Below are 16,963 nucleotides of genomic sequence, written 5' to 3'. Positions count from 1 at the left end.
ATGATGCCCCTCACCTGCTCTCATTAGCTCTCAGTGGGTTCTGACTCACTGTCCTAAAGCACCGAGAGGGTTCTTTTTTCCCCCCAAAACTCTGTAAGGTCACAGAGTGAGTCAACAACTTCACACACCAAGTGAGATTATACAGCAGGCTACTGGTTCTAGTGGAACATTTGCACATGTATCCTGCCGAGTACTAAAATTATAACCATTGGTAAGACTCTTATCCCTGCACCATCGCATGTCTGCAGAACATCTGTGCCAGTGCACTAGGTGCCCAACTCTACACCTGTTTTTTTTTACTCACCTAATTTGGATAACAGCTTGTCTGCACATAGCTCATTACAACTGTGTGAATGCCACTGGAGTCTGGAGTGAATAACAGAATACTGAAGGTGCAAAACCAAAGCATTTACCTTAGTGTTACTGCATTGCCCCTACATTGGCAATTCTGTATAATGCCAAAGAGCAATGACACATAAACATGAAGGTAGTAGTTTTTTTCAGAGCACTGCCACTGAAAGGTGGCTGGAATCGGAGGGGTACCAGTCTATAGGATTTATACTAGATACAAAAGCTTTCCTAGCCAACCACTCCACAGTCCTCAGAATCCTCTGAAAATCCTGTCATTGTCTCAGAAAGAGGTAATTTTCATTCTTCAGATTTTGTGTTCAAACTGACTCAACACAGCAAGTTCAAACACATGCCACCGTTTATAAAGGAATGTTTTGGGAATAACACAAATGGGGTATTAGTTTAGAACCGTTTTCTTCTTAATCTTCTTTAGAGTTCGAATAAAATTACTGCCACTCGCTTCAGGTTGTTTTGTGTTAACCGGGTTATATGATTACAATGGACCGTCCGTGCTCTATTATTACATTAACCCTTTTTGTTAACCTGTGACCAAAGTGATTCCAAACACATGCGCTCTGGAACGCGTCCTCGTACTTTTCTGCCTTCACGGCCCCGTGTTAGACTTATTAGTATTTCATTTTGTCCTGCTTGATTTCATTCAGCGACAGCGTTCCAGACTGTACATTCCGCCTGAAGCCTGGTTTAAGTTTTAATGACGTTTAATTTTCCGGAAATCCATGTTGTTTCAACGGCAGACATAAACCTCCACGCGAAAGCTTTGACCTCAGAAACGTCTTGAGCAAGCGGAAGAGATTGGATCGAGTTCTGGGTATTAAATTTCCGACAGCAAGCCTAAAGCAGTATTTCTATTTTGAATGTTTTTTCTTCCCAAACAATGTTGAGATTGTTGCGCGCACAAACACTTCTCCGAAAAATCCAGCGAAGGGAAATAATGTAAGACCAGCATGCTTCTTGTAGAAAAATGTCAACGTAGCCGACAGGCAGTGTAATTTATGGGGTGCCGGATAAATCACATGCCCATGTGGAATATTGCACCCAGTGAGTCACTGATTCATACAAGAGGCTGCCTTTCTCAATATCTGTAACACTGACCATAAAATGTATCTCCCGTAATTCCAACATTACCATTGCCTTATAAGTAATCAGCACAGGCGACTAAGTATTTTAACCTCAAAAAGAACACAAATTAGGAATCTGTCGCAAATGCATAAAAATTGACATTTAACCTGGCTGTAGCCTATAACGTATCTAAATATACGCATGTGTGGCTATTTTTAAATAAGCGCGAAGCTATAATTGTTTAGAAAACAATACAGAATATACACTATAACCCCTACACAAAATATTTATTAAAAATTAAATCTGTACCTTGTATGTGCTGGTTGACAACATTCTCGAGTCGATCAAGTCTTTCTATAATCCTCAAAGTTTCCCCCTTGTTGTCCTCCTCTAACTTTTTCTCCGGGACAGGTTCTGGAACTTTGATGTACACATTCGCGATGTAATTAGTAACCCATCCTACATACAGCAGACACACGATATTGGTCATGCCACTCAGGATCACACATGTAGACACCAGAGTTTTTGTTCTCCTGGTGCAAGCCATTCCTGCATCCCTCCATATAGCCCTCTGAATTTGAGACAACAGAGAACAAGTGCGGCAGATCCACCTCAGTTCAGCCTTGTGTCAACTAAAAGTTACTTCGTGGCTTGGTTAAATCCCGCATCCGCACATTGGAATCCCGCATTAAAAAGGCGTCTCGACCAGGTTACAGTCTCCGTTTGTGTTCATCTCTGACCTTGCTGTGGTAGGCTACATTTCCCGTTAGATATAAAGGATGCAATTCGTTCAGTTCCAAACGCGGCACGTGGAAATAACTTTTCAGCTCATGAATTCCTTTCGTGTCATTCCAAAGCAATAAGACGCAGGCTAAAATTAGACAGCTCGACAGAGCTGAAACCTGGACACCCCTCCAGAATTGATGGCGAATGAGACGCGACCGCCGAGCAGCGCGCTTCGTCTTCAATTGGATAGCGGTCCAATTAAAAGGAGGTTGGCTTTCTGCTCTTACTCTTTGAAATATGAATAATTATTCGATAGAGTTATATCTGCTGAAAGGCTTTCTAAATCGTGAAGATGAACTTATTCTGTTCACGTTCTACTAAACAGAAGGGCTCAGACCGCGCTTTTTGCGAGCACGTTTGCTGTGTGCTACTATAGTCCGCGTGAATCCTGCAGTGCAAATCACGGCGGGCACATCACTAACTTTAAATGTATGGTATTTACAAAATACACACCCCTGCTATTTAAGATAATGAGTGCTTTCACAGAACTAGCCTACATTTTAACGAGTGCTGTCTGTATTGGTTTTATGTGAATATCTCCAAACTAATACTGAGTGGTACCATGGAGATTATATTTGGGAAAAATTGGGACAAATTCGTCGATTAGTTGATTTGTATCTTTTACATACCAGTTGCAGTATCTTATAACATTGTATTTGGTTAAATCCATGGTCGTCAAAGGGTCTTTTTCAAGAAACTGCTTCTAAGTCAACTTTAATGTATAGGAAAATATTGAAATACCCTGTGTATTGACCAGTTGAATATTAACTGTAATTCTGTCGACCAGTCCCTTCAATTTATAAACGCCACACTAGCCTACTATTGTTACTCCTTGGTGTGAGAGAGACTGACTACCACGTTTAGCATTTAATCTAAGACAAGAAGAGCATCGTTGAAGGTCGTGGCTACCGAGTCCACCACACAAAGTGGCATAAACACAGGGTTAATAATTTTGCTTTACGGAAAAATTACTGTACAGAGTCGTAACGAGTGCCCGGCAATTAAAAAAATACAATCAATTATATATTTACAACGGCTTTTATACGTTGCATGACTACGAAGATATAATTGTAATAGGAAGCCTACAATAATTAGGCCATGTATATTTTATATCTCCAAAAAACTACGTAGTCACATTTGCGCAGTAAAATGTCTGAACACGGTATTGCAATGCAATCGACTGATTAAACGTCTTCATTGGGGGGACACTGCTCAATACGCAGTCGGAACGGTTTCCACATTTTCAAGGGTTTAAGAAGTGTATATATATATAGAATAACTGAACCAAATCTAGCAATATGTTTTCTCCCCTTCATAATGTGTGCCGTCAACTCGTGTATGACTTTCCGGTTTGAGATCTAGGAAACGGACTGCAGTACTTACTTAAACCACATGGTAGAGACACAGGAATTTTAGATGCACGGGGCTGATTTTTAAAGCTATGGATGAACCTGTCAAAGCAGTTCTTTACTACTCATCCTGTATCAGGATATAAAGTACAAATAAAGTAACACATATTGAAAATATACCTAATAATTCACCATAATAATATTTTTAAAATTAATATTTACATTACAGGCATTACGTATTGAAATTACGCAAGTGTCCTCCTAGCCTCGCGAGCCAGTCTCTTTTTAGTGTCCTCCTGACCAATTAAGGGAACGCCTTAATTCCTACTGTTAATGCCTACTGTTCTCAGTGTTCCCAGGATATTTCCTTCTGACTGTGGTTTCATACTTACTCAATTTGAGTGCTTTGAGCTACATAATAAATTTGTATTGCATGGTGTGCATGGGAGCTCTTTCCTCATCACACAGCAGGTAATGTGGCACTATAAACCTTTAAACTGCTTTTGGAAACGAAGGAAGGATTGTAACTTAGAGCTGTTCAAGCCAGACAACTATTTATAAACTCGCCTCACCTTTATGACAGTAATCATTTATGCCTTTTTAGCATTTTTATCAGAGGTTGTAAAATAAAAACACAGAGACTGATATCGCTATGAATAATGTAAGGCAAATAGCAGCATGATCATTATTTGTTGAACTGAGATTTAATGGAGAAATCTGTTTCTTTATCAGTCTTATTTGGACTGAAGTCAACTGAAATCAGGAGATCCTGGCTATTGTATGAGTTCTACAGCTCTTTGCATGTGGCCTCCATCGTAATGTTACGATGATTCTATCTTTAACACGCTCTTCTTTTCTCTCACAGATTTGTGTTGAGGGAACGGGCTGCGGCAATTGGCCTATCCGTCATGACCACAGGGTATTCTGTGCATTAGCAGGATAAGGTCAGGCTCTGCATGCGAAGCAATGGTGGTTGAGTAGGCACTTCACGCCAGGCTGCAGGGGTGGATCCTGTACTGTTTTCCTACGGAAAGGAAGGTATAGTTGCCGTGACGACTCACTGCGCTTATCCAGCGCACAGCTGTCTCTCTCTCTCTCTTCCATGCACCTTGAGCAGGTGACAGGTGTCATCGCCGGGAGAAAGGAACAACACCGCTGCACACTGAACTTTCCATAAGTTGACCCAAAGATCATTTCCAGACAACAACCTTTTGTGATGCCAGGACTGCCTGTGGGCGAACCTGATTGGTTGTGGGTTTGAATGCAGAGCAGTTTTTTTTTTTTTTGCTCGGGACCTTCACTGCACAGCACACGTGCAGACTGCACGTTTCTGTAAACAGCATCCTCGCTTGAGCAAACTGGGGTTGGGAAGTAGGCCACCCTATTCAGTGAGGTATGGGGGATGGGGGAAGGGGGTCTGGTTGACATTCATATCAGAGGCAGTGATGAAAAATCACTTATGAAGCACAGCCAAGAAATGCATCTGTTGCAAAATGTAGGGAAAAAATCTGTGTGATGCACAACTCCGTGATTTGAATGTGCTTCTCACACTTTAGTTTGAACACCAGGACCCGTCTGAAATTCTGTGTTTAACATGGGCTGCGGCCAACGGCTTTGGTGGAATCCCTCTTTTGCTCGTTGTGCATCCAGTCAGATCAGAAACTCTGATGTCAAAAGGAGTTACTGTATATTCTTAACAAAAGTCAGCAGAAAATGTATTTAATCTACTGAAAAAAAAATATATATAAGGACAATTATTTCATGTGCGTCAGTAGAGACTTTAATTTGATTTTGTCTCTCATGTGCAGCATAAACAAATAATGCTACACACTATCATAATTTTGGTGATTCATAAAGTACTGATGATAATAAATGTTTCTTTGCATGGTTCATTAAGGAACACGTTTGCTCCAGACATATAGCGCTGAGGAGCAGTGAACTGGACCCCTCCATTAAATACTGAAGATCTCTGAGCTGCAAGCCCTGCTATTCAGCTGTAACAGCACAGTAATGACTTCCTGTATTAATTTACCTCTTAAGATTCAGATTAAAGTCTTAAATTTGAGCAGCACTGATATGGGCGGTGATTTCAGTAGTGTATGAGGAATGCCTTTTTTTTTTTGGTTCCCACACTGAGTGAGTAATTTCTCCTTCCAGGTGAACAGCATGGGTTATTTGTTTCACTCCTTGCAAACCCAGAGGCCTGCCAAGAGCCCTTTTGAATCATAATTACTGATATCAATCACGACGTTAACATCAGCGCATCATATCGGCGAGGTGTTGGTGAGCTATCACTCCCCGTCCTGATCTGGGCTCCTCGTTCCCACCTTCTCCTGCCCAAAAGCGTGATTTATGCTTCGTGCCTTCCAAGTGCAGGCTACAGGACAGAGAGATGTGATGCCCGATTCACCTGCTGAAAAGACGTTTGATGTTTCCGTGCTGGATCTGGGCCAGCACTCCGCTGGAGTTCTGCAGTCGTTATAAACAACGTCACAATCGGAGGGGTGCTAGGGTGTCTACTGGCTGGAGGGGGAGGGGGGTCTAGAGAGGATCCAGGGGTAAACAAGAGAGGGTAACGCACCTGACATTGATTCTGACACAAACATGCACACACACAAAAGCACACACAACCTTGCGACTCCTCAGCACACATGGTTTATAAATACTAAATACCACAGAGTCTTCTCTTTTGTTATTGTAAAGCAAATGGGTTACGGATCAATTCGTCAGATCAGACTTTAATTTTGAAGCACGGTTTGTAATAGAAAATGGATTTTTTTCCCATTCAGTGAGAGCTGTAAGGATGGTTGCGGGAGATGGGATGAGATATTCAGTGAAGTGTCACAGTGAGGCACCAGTAACTTACACCATTTCCCATATTAAGGGCGTTCGGTTGGGCGGGGGTTTGTGGTGCGGCAAATCAGTGATGAACAAAGAGCTAATTCTCATGCCTGCTGTAATAAAATCAACCTGGTACTGTGGCGGATGTGCTAGGTTTCAGACTTAATCCACAGCATTATCCATGCAACGTCAATGCTAATCCGCACAAACTGGGATTCTCCTCTCAACAAGTTTCATTCATGGGTGTCCCCTGGAGGATACCGTCTGTGCTGTTATGTCACCAGCCAATGGAGTTCATGCATACATGCTATGCCACACGTCTTTGTGTTCAATTGTTATCGTTCACATTTTTATTTGTATTTTCCCTGCCTCTCCCCTATACCCCTGTCTCCTGCCTCCAATTCCTTGTGCTCTTTCCCATATACCCTGTCCCTCTATTCATTATACCCTAATTCCTTGTATCCTATGCCCTATTCCATGTCCTATGTCCTCTGTTCTCTGTCTCAAATCTCCTGTTCATCATTTATTATTCATTATACGCACTCACTAACTTTGTGGTTGTAGATTCAATGGCCTTGCCTTTATACAGTCTATGCATTGTACCCTTGAGCTAGGTACTTGACCGGAATTGCTTTAGTTCACATCTTGCTGTTTAAATGTCTTGTACTGTATATCACTCAGGATAAGAGCGCTTGCGATAAAATGGCTACATGTAAATGTGAATAGCACTAAGCACAAAGTTAAGACAAAACAACAAAGTTGTTTTTCTGTCTCGTGCAGAGATTAATGTTCTCCTCTGAGCCTTGTGTCCTGCTGTTGGAGCTTCCACGTGTGTCACATTCTGAAAGGGGAAAAGTGACGGGGAAGTGGATGTGGTGATGGCCATCATAGGGAAATCTGTTTTTCAGCTGTTGTGAGCTTTGTCCATGAAGCGAAAAAAACAACGGGCACAATAAGAGATTGAGCTGGGTGACGTCTTTTAAGAGTAATGCTACTGGTGAGTCACTGCGACCCTGACGTATAAGAAAATAGATGGATGGATGGCTGTTCGTGAGTTGAGTGTTTGAGTGTGCCGGCTTGCAACCCATTCCCAAAAATGACTTTGAGCACTACCACGACCTAGAGAAGAATGTTCCAGGGATGCAGCTCTGCTTGTTGAGGTTTAATATACCCCTCTGCTGTGACACACAGGAGCTCAAGCAGCAGAGTGAACAGGCTCAGGCTAAGCTCTGACATTTCATACAGGAAGTCTGCTACATTCACCAGTCCCTTCCCTGCATACATTTCGGCAGTTTTCAATTGTTCGATCCCTGGCTGGCCATAGGCTTGAAAGAGAGCCACCTGTGCTCTTGAACATCGGGTCTCTTACATCGGGTAAGAAATATAACTCATTCTTTTTCTCACAAATCTTCCTGTCTTTGTGCACAATAGTAGATAATGCAGGTAATTATGACAGGTCCTCACAGATGAATGTAAAGAGCACATCATTACTGCAGAGAAAAGCCGTGTTACTTCATTAGCCTTCCTAGAAGCTTCCGCCCCCCCTTTTTCCACTCTGCCCCTTTCTCCAGAAAAGGTACACTGGGAAAACACGTCCAAAGCGTTCATAATGCAGTGCCCCCATCTCACCAATCAAATGAATTATAAAGGCTGTCTACGGCTCCCTATTCATTCCACCCCCAACCCAACCCCCTGCACCCTGCTTCAGATGCTACATGCAGGACACGGGCTCTAACATTGCAAAGTCTCTCAGTGTTTTACCGCTCCAAGCAAAGGAGCCATCTCATTAACAGGAAAAAATAGCACGCCCATAATGGCGGGGTCCTTCTACTTGCCTCTTAGGATGCAGGAAATGCCTTTTGTTTCAGTTTACGAAGAACAGGAGCGATAAATTAGAGGGCCACTCATAACAAGCTAGAAAAATGATGCATAAAGCATAGCGTGGCGTGTATCTGTAGTCAGGCTCAGGAGGCAAAACAATTTCCTCTCAGCCGGAGATAGCCGGGGCAGCACCTCACTGCTGCGTGGGACTGCTTGATACCCAGCGCAAGGATGCCTGTGTGGGCTGTGGGGAATAAGGGCAGAGCTTCTGAAAGGCCAAAGCGCTGATGGCTACATGCCTCATTGTGTCTTGCAATGAGATGGGTTTGCAGTCATGATCCGGCATACTGAACAATGTATCAGAGGGAGAAGGAGCCAAGCACATGTGTGCATGCGCACACAAACACACACACACACTCCCACGCACGCACGCACGCACGCACGCACACACACACGCACACACACAGACTTATGGAAATGCCAAAGGAAAATAACAGCCAACCATCTTGGCTATGAAGCTTACAATAAGAAGAGCAACATAGATCTCACTCATGCATTTGCTACTTTAGAAAGAAAATCTACATTTTACCAGCAATCAGGGTCAATCTGCATTTTGCCATGAGTATAGTGGAGTGAATCATTAATTGCTCTCATGGTAAAAAATAAAAGTCAAAGATTGAATGAACTATTGGAATCACCTAATTACCTCATCAAAAAAGTTGAAAAATGTCTTTTTTCAGCGCATCTTCCATTTCGCCAGCTCATTTCTTCATGAAATGTTGTTTTCAGTCATCTGGAAATATTGTTTGCCAGGTCTAGCCCTATTGTTCATATTAATCAGGCAAATGCATGTGTGTTTCTCGTACTCCTAAGTTGCTCTGGGGAGTTATGTATTGCTCCCAAGTGGAGTTAAATTTCCTTATGTGTGCTATTTAGACATGTCACCTAGCTAGCTGCCATATAGCAACACCAACTGCATCATATAGCTAATATGTTTTCAGTAGCAATACACTAACACTGATACTGTATAAAATATGTCACATTACATAGAGTAATAGAGCTATTTGAATTATATGGCTAATATTCCTGTCCATCTGCTTCAATGGAATAGGATTTATGCTGTATAGGAAGGAAACCACATTTATGCATTTATTTTTAAAGAGAGTAAAGGTAGAGGTGCGATGTAAAATGTTCTGTTTTTTAACTGAAACCTGTAAAAGCAGGGCTGGACTCAGAGAGTACCTTCAGTAGACTGGTTGGATTGTGGTTTGCACGGCAACAAGCAACACTCTGGCACCTTCACTTTGTCTTTATGATCACCAGACCAGGCTATTTCACAATCGCTGCTCCATGTAACACTAAATAGCATAACGTAAATGATGATAAAATACTTGGAAGGACACATTGATATAACACTGCCATTAAAAACAGACCATTATGGTCAACGGATGTTTTATTTTCTGACAGATAACGGACCAAAATGGATTTATTTCCAGCACAGCCGCAATATTCTTTGTATAACACAATACCCAGATTTGCTTTTAATTTGCAGTATATGTGAAATTGCATGCATTTGTATGCATATTATGCTTCTGACATTTCAATTCCATTCCAGACCCCGGCCTTCAAAGGAAAACACAAGACAAGACAAATATTGCTTGGGCTATGTAATTATTATGGGGCGTGCACACACACGCGCGCACACACACACACACATACTCACAGACACACACACAGTCATGCATACGCAAAGTTTTATGCAATAAATATGCATGTTGTGTCAGATTTAATCTAATTAGCTGTTGCAAAGCCCCTCGGCCTTCAAGTATATGTACTGTATGATAAATTTATTGAGACCCTTATGTGGTTTGTCAGATTCATTTGAATTGTTGTCAGGGGAAACGGCAGCGTCCCTGATTTCTCAGTTTTGGGGGGATTTATAGTTGATTGCTCCTCTGGGGGTGAGTTACTTATTGCTCCTAAGTGGATTGTTGTTGTTTTGATCAAATGAGCAGAGGGCCATGGGGGCTGACCGGCACTAAATCAGTGGAGAGATGATAATTTTACTTCATCCACCTTTATTGGAGGGTTCTAATTAAATCAAGCTGTCGTATCAATTGAGAAACCCTTTAAGCCAGGATGAGTGTTTACTCCTGATGAAAAATCAGCACAGGCCACCAGAGGAATCCAATTATGCCAACCTCTCCATGAGCAGAGAAAAATATTTCAATTACATATTGTCAAATATTGTGTTACATTGCGGTATATTCCTATGTGGTCGAGGACAATAAAAACAAATGTCTAATTGTCCATAAAAATATCTCAAAACATGGAGGCATCTTAAAACCTTCACCGTATTGACCTCTGATTGCCGTGTTTTCATCTTCAGGGCATGGACTACATTTTCTGTGAGACAAAAACACTCCTTTTCACAAAGAATGTAGACAGCCCACATTAATGGCATAGGCCATTCAAATTGTAATATTTTTCAGATGAAGCATTAGTTTTAGTTTTCAATGCGAAAATATTACAGCTATTACATCAAAAAATGACCCCAGTATACTATACATTGAAGAACAGAGATATAAACATTTATAATGGCACAGAAGAGAAGAAAGAAGAAAATGTGCAAGGTAATGTATGGAAATTGAGGCTGTCAAAGGGCTTCTCAGAAAAGTATTGCTCATGATATAAGATGCCAAGAGCTGCTTATACTTGCAACACATGAAGCAGACTGAAGGAGGACATTTTTAAAATATATTCTATTTCCACAGCCAATCATTTTACCGACCACAAAGTCATCTGAAATAATTCAGAGCTCAAATGAATTTGCTAAGTTACATTCAGAAGCATACCGAATCTCGCTGCAACACATTTAATCTTCCATGACACAAAACTAGTGAATTTCAATCCAGTCTTTTATATAAAATTTATCCAAAAAAAAAAAAAACAAGAATATTGAAAATACATCAACACCGAGAACAATTTCATATTGATCAGACATGGATTAGGTTCCTCATTTACAGGACTTGGTTATTGTTCCTTGGGGGCACATAGCAGAGCACACGGTTTGCCAATGCCATCTGCTGAAGTGAATTTGTTTCCCCCATCGACATAATGAGTCTGACTCAGTTGCACTATGGTTACGCGTCACACATGGACACATAATAATGCCTTCAGTGATATTGAATTGTTCCACTGCTGACTTATGGAGGAAAACACATATTCATATATGAAATTGTGGATGGAACGCTCTACTTGTTATTAGGTGTGTGTTTCAGCCTCTTGTGTCAACCTGTTTTTATTTGCTTCAAAAGTTACATCAAACTTCATTAAGAGTGCTGCACAAAGAACGCTGTTCTCAAAATAAACTGGTCCCCTCTGAAAAAGGGAAACGTGCTCACACCAATTTCAACATGACAAAGTGTCTGGGCCGTATTGCTCTCTGGAGCATATTTCGCTGGAAGCCATTGAAAAGCACAGTTGAGATTTCAGTTGGCGACAGCAGAGCAGAAGCAGGAGTTGAAACAGGAGCAAGCAGCGATGGAGGAAAAGCGGTAGCTGCTCGGAGCTGTGCTCCTGCGTAGCGGTGCTGCTTCTCGGTGCTGTGATTCCCCATCGGCCCTCCCTTCCAGCCCTCACACCGTCACCGCTGACTGACTCTGCAGCTGCAGGCCTGACGGGGAGGGCCTTGGACACGTCCACCATAATGAAAATCAGGAGGAGCTCTGCTGATAAATCCCTTCTGCTGCACTGTCCTCAAGTTTCAGGGGCCCTTACTGCCATTCTGGGTCACTGATAAGGGGCTGCACTCATCTGGGTAATTTGGGGCTGGTCCCAGCTTGTGTGAGGCCCACTACCAGGCTGTTAAATAGCTGCAGTTCAGTGATCCCTTGGTACCCGCACTGAGGCCTGTGACCCTTGGCCATGGGGACACAGGCCATCAACCAGGCAACAACACACATCTTGACATGCATACACAGACATGGTAGCCTACAAATATATGTTCTCGGAACTGGAAAAAGATTTAATTTGGTAACAGCAAGAAACTTAATTCAGCAACTACAGACTGAACCCAGGATTGAATATTTGAACCACAACAACTTCCTTGTTTCCCATTAGTACTATACTTTTTTGACAACAACCATCACAACAACACAACTAGTGTTTTCTGTTCAAGTTGTGCCTGGGTTCAGCTGCCACTCATTAGACCAAAATCCAGCAAAGTGAGCAGAAATTTTGAAGAATTAAAATTTTAAAAGGAGCCATTTGAAAATATGTTAAAATGACTATGAAAGCTTTCAAAAGGTATAAAGCACCAATACTGCAATTTAAATAGAAAATAAATTGATCACAGTAAATGTAAATGTTTCAGATTAAGATACAAATATGAAGTGTAGAATTCAATGAAAAATTTAAACTGTTGCAGTTGCACATGCCACATTGCTTTATTCCATTTAAATAAAATATCTGATTATTATAAGATGTTGACCTGCACATTGTGTCTTAATCGACTGCTGTCGTCCTCTCTGGAGTTTGAGATCCCTGATGTAATGTCAGCCCCTGCTTTTAATCATACCAGAGTTTGCAGAGTTCTGCGTTATGAGCTTCAGTGCTTCTGTTAACCTACTGTCCTATAAAGATCATGTACTCCAAAGACAAAACTAGTATTTTTTAGTCTCCTCTGGGAGACCATTGCAGAGTGCCCCCCTTTGAGGACCTGTGTATCATGGCACCAGGGAACCAGTGGGGGGAGAGTGAGAAGGGGGAAACAAGTAAAACAGTTGTTATACGTTGTTTGATAAAGGAAAATTTCACCCAAAAAGTGAAAAATGGTATTTAATCCGCAGACAATAGTCGAAGCAAACTATTGTCAGAGCACAGTGCATGTACCGTGTCATGTCTGCTTGATGAGAGATAGTACTCTTGGAAGAGGTTAATTACTCATGATGTACCATGGTACAGCAGAGGACCAGTTTTAGTTTTGCCTAGCAAGATACATTTTGTAACTTGCAAAAAAGAATGAAGCTGCGTATCAGTTAGATTACAGGCACAATTAACATAATGAACAGCTTATGCCTTGCGACTAAATAGAGTGACTTTTTCCTCCAGTTTCCTGGTGAGTTCCCTCCCCCCTTATATTATAACATTTGACATTTCTTGTGCATGTGTGAGAGAGGGAGTGAGAGAGATTATTATGCCCTCAGGTTCCCCCCTGTGCTGAAAACTCAAAAAGTAAGGGAAAGAAAGCAGCTGGTATGTTCCCTTTTTATGGGTCATTAGGGAGAACACTGCTGCTACTTACCCAGTTTATATGCCTCCCAGCAGCCTTTGCAGAGATCTACTTTATATTTGAATATTGAAATGCATTTGCATTACTGTGGTATAATGGCACAGCAATGGATTTATTTTGGGTATGTGCTTTTTGTCACCAATATCCGATAATGTATAGTCCTAATTTCCCATGCATCTCTTACATCATTCCTCTAATGTTTAGCCATGCAATTGGTAAAACAGGGGTCCTAATTACACAGTAGACTAATAGCCACAAGGAAAAATGTTGAGTGAACAATTAAAGCACCATATACAGTAGATAGCAAGAATAAGCCATTTAAACTGGTGTGGTCACTGTCTGATTTGCTTGCTCCCATTTGGAGGACTTGAATGGCATGCTATGGTATAAGCACAGGTGTTATAAGATGCAGTGAGAAATATATTGAAGAATCAATGTCACACCATACACAGTCCTTCTTTCAGTGGCCATAGCAACAGCACACTGGATATTCAGTACAGAACTGGTTCATTTTATAAAACAGTTGCAACACTTTTCTGAACTTGAACAGAGCCTTGTTTTGGCCAGAAGGCAGAAATACGGAAAACGTTATATTTTGTATAGGTTTTGTACAGAGTATGTACAGGTTTATGCATACTAAAGACAATGAGCTATACCTGGGCTGATAACCAATAAGCCTCAGCTGTTGAGGCTGCAGGTGATACTAAATTTTGAGGCCTGCTCTGTATCTGCTCCTCCCCTCAAGGATCTTTATGATATCTGTGACCATTTATTTTCTAAATTCAGAATCCTACAATAAACAGATCGACACTTTGATATTTCCCTAAAGTTTCATATGACAGTTGTCAATGACACTCCACTTCACGGAACAGACAGGATTTTCATGAAACTGGAAACCGATGTTCTGAGAGATATACACCTTTGTCCTGGTGCTAAATGACTTCAGATGGCCACACTCTTTATCACTCCCAGATTTGGGATCCAAGTCAGGGATGCAGAACTGCAGGACCGTATTAAAGCTGAATATTTTCCTCCAAGAGTATTTATATTTATTCATTTTTTTGAAAAACCTCAATCTACTGGTTGGATGCATCTGCAAATGATAAAACCATGAAGCAAGGGAGACGGCAAAGAGAAGTGTCCCCATGATGAGAAAATTAATCGCAAGGCAAGAGGGGAGAGGAGCATATCTCCTGTGTGATGGGGGAATCTGCCAATATATTATTTGCTAGAATGCTCCATCTAACTTAAAAACCAAAGTGACCTAGGGAGAAGGAAATATATATACATATATATGACAAATTAAAGAAAAATTAAAGGAAAAACCAACATAAAGTGTCTTTAAGTCAGGTGTTGGCCCACCACAAGCCGCTGAAACAGCTTCAATGCACCTTGGCAAAAAATGTCTAAATATTATTACCAAATATTATGCTACCTAACCTTTTAAGTCATTATAAAATGGTTTATAATATATTCTTATTATTGTCATAAAGCATTATGTGTATTTATGAGTGCTTATAACTTTGTACAGTATTATGAGCAGATTATAATGCATTATATAAGTATGCTATAATGCATTTAGACATAGGCATCATAAGTCATTATAAAATGCTTAATAATGTGCTATTATTGTCATGAAGCATTGTGTATTTCTGAGTGATTATGACTCTAAACTGAATTATGGGCAGATTATAACACATTATAACTACATCATTATGCATTATAGACATAGGCTTCAGAGAAAGTGTCACCTTTTTTTCCCCGTGATCTGATCAAACCCTGACTGTAGCAGTGCTGTGGCTGTCAGTTCCGAAGTGCTTAATAATTGGCATCACACCAGGGAGCAGGGAGGGTGGATTTTGCTCAACTGGGCTGTGCCTCTTTTGTTGTCAGTTGGGCGACAACAATAATAGTCTGCCTCTGCCTCAGTCAGCCTGTGTCGGCTGTGCATGAAGTGTGCCACTCCAGCACAGTGACAGCTCAGCTCAGGTGGTGGACTGCAATTGAAGGGAAGCAGTGTCTTATGGCATGCTCATTGAGCTGTGCTTGTCTGTGTAAAAATGATGAAGGTAGTGCCAAGAGAGACCTGTGAATGCTAGAGTGCAGTCAAAAAAATTTAAAAAAATTTTAATCCCAAGAAGCTGCTTTGGTATACCTGTGGCATAGGCCTTTATACAATAAGATAAATCTAGATATACTGAAAGTATAGTTGGAATTGGATTGATGCCATAACCCAGGATTCTATAAGCTTTGGTGCTCACTGAAATCACTTCATTGTTTTCAGTAGTGTCTTGCTCATAATATGTTTAATATTCAGTGTTATTCCAAATACATACAGGGAGGAAGCAGCCTGAATACAGAGTCCTCATGCTGAACAAAGGTTCTGAAATTTTAGTTCAGATTTGTTCTGAAGTGGGCCAACCTTTTCAGTGGCTTAGCCTGAGCTCTGCTTCCCCTGCAAAAGGAGTAAATCTTCAGTTCTGCTAATCTGCACTGTCTGGTTAAGATGATTAGCTCATCTCCCTTTATGCAGGCGGAAAATCCAAAGCCAGGAACCTAGAAGTTTCTTTTTCAGCAATTTATGGTACACCTTTGAAAACAGAGCAACACAACACAATGTCCCTCTGCCCACTGCTTTCACAGAAATGTTTTTCGTTTCCACTATTTTATTTATTTTAAGTTCCAAATGAATGGGGTTATTATCATGTGTATATTTGTATGGAGTGCACTTTCAACTGCATTAACTTGTATGAAAGGTGCTATATAAATAAAGTTTGATTGATTGGTTGATCATATACATAAATGTCTGTGTGACATCCTTACAAATTTTAGTGTTGACCTGTTGCATACAGAAGAGCATAGAACTAGGGGTATTTAAATAAAACTTGAATAATTGCTAATTGCTTACCCTAGGACTGCATAATATGGGAATTAGACTACAAGCGATGAATTGATGACATCATCACACCTTATTAATTTGTTGTCCACTGAATGTGTTTGTCACATCATAGCAGCCCGCCATATTACTGCATTATGGTTATCCTCTTGTGCCGATGCTTGTAATATTTGTCGGATGCATTATATGCCTTCACTACACTCTCACTGCAATGGCTGTTTTGTGAATCCTTCTTTACATAATGGAGTACGATTTAGATTGATGACAGTGTGACATCCATCCTTGTGTTTATGATTGAGAGTTGTTTTCCTGCTGCTTGTTGACATGTTGGTACAGCTACATCCTTTAAAAAAACCCATCTATTATTTGATTTAGCAAAAATAATAAAATATGTCTGTGGCTTGCCATACGACTTTTCAGGTACAAGTCTCATAAGGTTCGTGAAGGGATGCACATTCTTCCATGTCAAGTTTAAAATTTGATAAATCACAGTTTGCGAAGTTTGTGTGAATCAGTTGACAAATGAGGCCTGGGTGAGTGGCAGAG

General features: G+C 40.9%; 1 protein-coding gene and 1 long non-coding RNA gene across 2 annotated transcripts in view; one reads left to right on the top strand and one right to left on the bottom strand.

Annotated features, from left to right (window-relative positions):
* galnt18b (UDP-N-acetyl-alpha-D-galactosamine:polypeptide N-acetylgalactosaminyltransferase 18b) overlaps positions 1–2,353 on the bottom strand; it is a 77,738-nt gene extending 75,385 nt beyond the window's left edge. Inside the window, exon 1 of the mRNA XM_035416815.1 lies at positions 1,741–2,353. Within this exon, the coding sequence (XP_035272706.1) occupies positions 1,741–1,978 (238 nt within the window). The 5' untranslated portion in view covers positions 1,979–2,353. The remainder of the gene's footprint in view (positions 1–1,740) is intronic.
* On the top strand, positions 2,333–5,637 carry LOC118226855. The gene is made up of 2 exons (XR_004765109.1): positions 2,333–2,425; positions 4,432–5,637. It is a non-coding gene; the product is annotated as an uncharacterized LOC118226855 (long non-coding RNA).
* Positions 5,638–16,963: the final 11,326 nt, after the last annotated feature.

This window comes from Anguilla anguilla, chromosome 5 (genome assembly GCF_013347855.1).
Source record: "Anguilla anguilla isolate fAngAng1 chromosome 5, fAngAng1.pri, whole genome shotgun sequence".
Taxonomy (NCBI): domain Eukaryota; kingdom Metazoa; phylum Chordata; class Actinopteri; order Anguilliformes; family Anguillidae; genus Anguilla; species Anguilla anguilla.
The sequence above is the reverse complement of the archived record's forward strand: the minus strand, read 5'-3'. Positions and strand labels throughout refer to the sequence as shown.